This window comes from Salvelinus fontinalis, chromosome 12 (genome assembly GCF_029448725.1).
Source record: "Salvelinus fontinalis isolate EN_2023a chromosome 12, ASM2944872v1, whole genome shotgun sequence".
In the NCBI taxonomy this organism is placed as follows: domain Eukaryota; kingdom Metazoa; phylum Chordata; class Actinopteri; order Salmoniformes; family Salmonidae; genus Salvelinus; species Salvelinus fontinalis.
Genome location: NC_074676.1, coordinates 39,859,891 through 39,866,075, shown reverse-complemented (window position 1 = coordinate 39,866,075; position 6,185 = coordinate 39,859,891). Strand labels below are relative to the sequence as shown.

At 43.2% G+C, this 6,185-nt stretch overlaps 1 protein-coding gene and 1 pseudogene across 2 annotated transcripts in view; one reads left to right on the top strand and one right to left on the bottom strand.

Moving 5' to 3' along the window:
- Positions 1 to 4,086, top strand: part of LOC129866556 (zinc finger FYVE domain-containing protein 9-like) — a 12,124-nt pseudogene extending 8,038 nt beyond the window's left edge.
- Positions 4,087 to 4,838: 752 nt separating this feature from the next.
- Positions 4,839 to 6,185, bottom strand: part of LOC129867397 (elongation of very long chain fatty acids protein 1-like) — a 32,102-nt gene continuing 30,755 nt past the window's right edge. For both annotated transcript variants that reach the window (XM_055940768.1, XM_055940767.1), the window contains exons 7-8: positions 5,943 to 6,079; positions 4,839 to 5,648 (exon numbers count right to left, since the gene is read on the bottom strand). In XM_055940768.1, the coding sequence (XP_055796743.1) occupies positions 5,322 to 5,648; positions 5,943 to 6,079 (464 nt within the window). In that variant the 3' untranslated portion in view covers positions 4,839 to 5,321. The remainder of the gene's footprint in view (positions 5,649 to 5,942; positions 6,080 to 6,185) is intronic.

Below are 6,185 nucleotides of genomic sequence, written 5' to 3'. Positions count from 1 at the left end.
ATCAGCATCCACAATCATCCTCGCAAAGGTGGGAATGCCCCTAGAATCAACAGAGGGCGATGTGGACTAGGGGAAACCGTAATCTCCCATGGGCATGTAATATTTCAAATTGTATGTAACTGACTTAATGTTGCTCAACATTAGCAGCAGCTAATGGGGATCCTTAATAAATACAAATACATATCTCAACAAATTACGCAAGATTTTACTTCTGGGTTGCAGAGATTATTAGGGAGGCTGAGACAGAGTCCACTGCCTGTCCTGTAATCAACAAGAACCACCAGTAGAGAAGGAATGCTACACAGGGGCAAGCAGCACATCACCTACAATCAGGGAGAGGGAGGGAGAGATTATGGTACAGAGATTTAATATTGACTGCCAGATAACACCCACAATGTATCTGGCCTTTGACAGCCTAGGGAAAATCGTATGTGTGATTTGCAATGTTTTTAAACGCGCTCACTGCAAGAACTGTGCCTTAGCTACCACTTTTTTCACCACTGGAGGGCAATGTGGTGTCATGTGAGAGGCTGAATCATCCCGAGAAAGATACAGGTGGAGAAAGCTTAGTTCTGTCATTATTTTTGGTTAGTCCAACTGTAATATTGAAGGTGTTTATATACTAAACTCAGCTAAAAAATCCAAATAACTTCACAGATCTTCATTGTAAAGGGTTTAAACACTGTTTCCCATGCTTTTTTAATGAAACATAAACAATTAATGAACATTGGTCGTTAAGACACTAACAGCTTACAGACGGTAGGCAATTAAGGTCACAGTTATGAAAACTTAGGGCACTAAAGAGGCCTTCCTACTAACTCTGAAAACACCAAAAGAAAGATACCCAGGGTCCCTGCTCATCTGCATGAACGTGCCTTAGGCATGCTGCAAGGAGGCATGAGGACTGGGAAGGGAAATAAATTGCAATGTCCATACTGTGAGACGCCTAAAACAGCGCTACAGGGAGACAGGACGGACAGCTGATCGTCCTCGCAGTGGTAGACCCGAGTTGACCCGAGTTGCACCAGGAACGCACAAACCCTCCATCAGTGCTCAGACTGTCCGCAATAGGCTGAGAGAGGCTGTAAGATGCTTGTAAGCCAGGTCCTCACTAGACATCAACGGCAACAACATCGCTATGGGCACAAGCCCACCGTCGCTGGATCAGACAGGACTGGCAAAAAGTGCTCTTCACTAACGAGTCGCGGTTTTGTCACACCAGGGGTGAGGGCCGGATTCACGTTTATCGTTGAAGGAATGAGCGTTACACCGAGGCCTGTACTCTTGAGCGGGATCGATTTGGAGGTGGAGGGTCCGTCATGGTCTACGGCGGTGTGTCACAGCATCATCGGACTGACCTGTTGGATCGGAGGGTGAGGGCTAGGGCCATTCCCCAAAATAATTCCGGGATCTTGCAGGTGCCTTGGTGGAAGAGTGGGGTAACATCTCACAGCAAGAACTGGCAAATCTGGTGCAGTGCATGAGGAGGAGATGCACTGCAGTACTTAATGCAGCTGCTGGCCACACTAGATACTGACTGTTACTTTTGATTTTGACCCCCTTTGTTCAGGGGACACATTATTCCATTTCTGTTAGTCACATGTCTGTGGAACTTGTTCAGTTTATGTCTCGGTTGTTGAATCTTGTTATGTTCATTCAAATATTTACATGTTAAGTTTGCTGAAAATAAACACAGTTGACAGTGAAAGGACGTTTCTTTTTTTGTTAAGTTTACAAGTCAAGTGGTGATATGTGGTGTTGTGTTTTGTTTCAGTTACTGGTTCCTGCTTTTTTGTTGTTCAGTGGAGCCCTTAAAGCAGCATCAGGATATCTGGCCAAATCCAGCATCGTTGAAGGTACTGTCATCCTTGTGTATTTTCATTTAGATCTGGAACATTACCTTACTAATCATATTCAACTATTCACATACAGAAATAGTCTTATTATGACATTACTACCAACTTTCATCCTAAATATGATTTCCTTATTTAGAGTCTCTCAATGTTTGTGTGTATCTGTGTGTCCATGTGCACTCAAGGTGTGTGTGGCTGTATGTATGTGCAGGTGAGTGTGGCTGTATGTATGTGCAGGTGAGTGTGGCTGTATGTATGTGCAGGTGAGTGTGGCTGTATGTATGTGCAGGTGAGTGTGGCTGTATGTATGTGCAGGTGAGTGTGGCTGTATGTATGTGCAGGTGAGTGTGCATGTCCTTGTTGCTGTCTGTGTGTGTTTTGCTGTATTGCTGTCCCTCTCTCCAGATAGGCTGATGGTGCAGATCACCGTGGAGACCATGGTGGAGTTTCGCCGGTCGCTACGGGAGATGAAAGACTACAACATCTCCTGTGGGCGGATCGACCAATCAGACAGCCAAGAGCATGTCCAGGTCCAATGGCAAGAGAAAGAATGCACTGTAAACAAGGGGTAATGGTTTGGTCATTACATCTGCCCTGATCAGTGTTCCATGGCTAGTTCTGTATCTTATCATTATACTACCTTTAACCTCTCACTAACCCATTGTTGTTTCATCCAGTCTCCAAGTCTGTCTCAGACCTGTGAGCCCCCTGCCCATTAACCATTCTCTATCGATGTAGGCTACTCTTTACCGTTGCCTGCAACTTTGTATTACCGTGTGTGTGTTTTGCAGGGTTATTAGCCCCATTGATGGCAAGTCCATGGAGTCCATCAGCAGTATCAAGATGTTCCAGAAGTCTGAGTACAAGGCCAATGGAAAGGTCATCCGCTGGACAGAGGTTAACCCCAGCCTTTGGACCAAACAATATCTAGGGAATATCTAGGGCACATCTAACCACTAGTCTTGACTCCTACACAAAGCCTCTTTATTACTGTATTCTCTAAGTGCATTGTTGTCTTGTGTCCTTCAGGTGTTCTCCTTACAGAAGGGGGGTCATCATAAGAGCCAGGGTGACCACCATACAGAACACAGCAGGCTCACAGAGAGACTGGCCCGGGCATTCTGCCTGGCACTGGGCCCACACCTCAAGTTGCTGAAGGAGGATGGTATGGCTAAGCTGGGGCTGCGCGTCACGTTGGACTCCCACCAGGTGAGGGCGCCATTGGCTAGGATGAAGATACTGCACGTAGGTCATTGGCCAATTTAGACCTTTGAGGAAACGTAATCGTTGAAATTGTATATCACGTTATTCCTGCCTGACTTCAATAGTTGTAATATTTCTTGAATGACTAATATGTGAGTGGTTGACCACCTTTTAATATAAAGTTATTCTTTGTGTAAATAGTGATCGGATATAGGCCTGCATAATATTACCAAAGCTAGCAGTTGAACCCATAGATGTGTGGTGGTTAACATCGCTTTTCCATGTTCCAGGTGGGGTTTGTGGCCGGCAGTAACGGCCTGCCCCTCCCAGCCCCGTACCTCAACGTCCTGGAAACCGTGCTGATCCCCATCATCCACAGCAGGGGGCGCAAGAGGAGTGAAGAACCCTTAGTCATGGAGCTCATTTTCTATATCCTGGAGAACATTTCCTAGGGGAAAGGGGGTCAAAGTGCACACACTCATCCCCACATCATCCTCTCTCCTGGTTCTCCATTTGTGCTGGTGTGAGTTCGATAGCTTCAAAACAGCATTGGTTGGAGGAGCAAGCTCTTTCATGGGACATAGTAACTCACCTCCAGGATATATGTCTCAGCCAACCTGTAAGAAAGGGTGGCTGGATGGTAAGTGGTCTGACTCACCAAAGCTCACCCTGCCTTGACCTCAGCAGCAGTAAATATTTCATGGCTTGAGAACAGTACATTTCTGTATATTTTCAATACCCATATTTTGAGAATGCCTTTAAACTCAGGGCTGTATTCAGTTCCAATGGGAAAATGAGAATGACTTGAAATGTTATGTATCAGTAGACCTGTAGCTAACTGAATTAATTCATGTTTAATAACGTTTTAAAATTCGGATGTATTTTAATTCCCCTCGATTACCCCCGAAATACATTACAGTCAACCTAGGATGAATAAACATATTAACACAAAGGACATCATACAAGGATTTGTCAAACATTGTTTGAAATGCTTGTGGAAATCAAAGTATAAAGTTCCATTTTCCGTCAGGATCAGTATCCGAGCAGATGTAAGGAGACATTAATGTCCACCTTTATTTACAGTGTCAAGGTCTCACAGAAACGCTTTGAAAGAAGCACCATAATGTTGCTCTGTCATGACAAGCAGGTCATTTACCAACTCATTGAGGTTGTTGGACTTACAGCCTTGTGAAGTAAGAATGGCATTAGCCTCGACACGTCATACACACTGTAGACATTTCCAGACAATCATTACCATTAGAGGTTGTGTCGTTGGCATTATTAGGTAATTTACAGTACACATGTCACCAGCTCAAAGTCAAACTCATATACCGGTATTATGTGTTTGCCCTAGTCCAACCCTGAACCAGCCCCCTCCCCCACACAAAGAGCTGTGGGTTGGGTGAACAATGATGAGTGAGAAAGTTACAGAGGGTCAAATATAACGCCAAGTCATCGAATCTCCCGTTTTTGGAAATGGTGGGCGATTTGCATGTCTTGGGGGTATGATCTTTGACCCTCTGTACCTTTATCACTCATCATTATTCACAATTAATTCAGGATTATTGATAATAGCATTATCCATAGCATTATCCATAATCAAGTGTTTAGAAACATTCTATTCTTATTTACAATAAAAATGACAATACATTATTTACCACTCCTTTCTATTGGGCACAAAATAATCTGAAACACAATCAAAAACTGCAAATCCATTCAACAAGTTTGTAGAGTCACAAGCTTGATGTGGTCATTGTGTGCTAGGAATATGGGACCAAATACTAAACTTTTGACTACTTTATTTACAATAATCATTAGAGGTGTCAAATTTGAACCTTACCTTTTTTGTTGTTGGAAAAAAAGTATTACTTGTTAAACAAAATCTCTTTCTCTTAGTATAAAATAATTTAATTTATCATTTTTTTGTATACAATATAGCTCAGTATTTTTATTATTTATTTTATATAGTCATTATTGCTCATCTTTATCATAGGTGGCAACATCAGTAAAGAGATAACATCAGGACATAACATGTCTCTTCATAAATTGTGTTCCATAGTAAGTTTCCAGTTTAAAAAAAAAAAAAAAACGAAATGTGGGACCCCAACCGCAGAAGTCATTGACCTCGTAATTTCCCCAGCTTTTTGTCCTGAATAAAACTAAAAACGACCAGAAAAGAAACATAACCAAAACATTCTTTGGAATCCACAGTAGCTTGTGCGGGATCTAGTATTCACGCGTCTCGGATGTTCTTTTCCGAAGACCCTAGGACTTCTTCATCTTGCCCGCATGGGCACTGCCATTTTCGTTGTGACTGGAACCGTTGCTGGTGCCATTACTGTTACCTTTCTTGTGGTGCTTGCCATTGGCGACCATGGTGGTCCCGTTGGCCTTGCCGTTGAGGCCAGGCTTGGAGTCCTGCTTGGGCAACCGCTTTCCCTTCACGTATGCCTGGTACCAGAAGTTGGAGAAGAGCACGAAGAAGAAGGTACCATACATCCAGATGAGGTGGATGAACAGGGGGACCTGGTAGTCACAGCTGTCCATGAAGTAATACTGGGTGACGTGGAGGGACACCATCACAAACTGAACCTGTTGGTGGAATGAAGAGGAACAATACGCATATGGAGAAAAATGTTCTGAAGTGGCACAGCTCTTGCACTGATCAATAATGGTATTTCAGACTAGTTTATTTACTACTTTAGTATATTGCATCTACAAAAGTAAAAAAAAAAAACTAGTACAGATCATCTTTTAGAGAAACAACAACAAAATGCTGTATAAACAGCCACGAAGACCTGGCAAAAGCTTACTACTCATAGTACACATTTATACTGGAAATGACAATGTCATATACATCCATCCATTCAAACTAACAAAACATACCAGTTGGATGGCGGTCATGTACTTCTTCCACCAGAGGAACTTTTCGAAGCGTGGTCCAGCCGCAGACAGGCCGTAGTAAGAGTACATGATGACGTGGACGATGCAATTCACCATGGCATGGAAAGAGCCTATTCCCCCTGTTGGTAAAACACACAGAACACTTCAAACCAACCCTGCCCATATTCCACTGGATCCACCAACAACATACCTTTGTCTACTGCAAATGGAATTGTCTTCCCACCA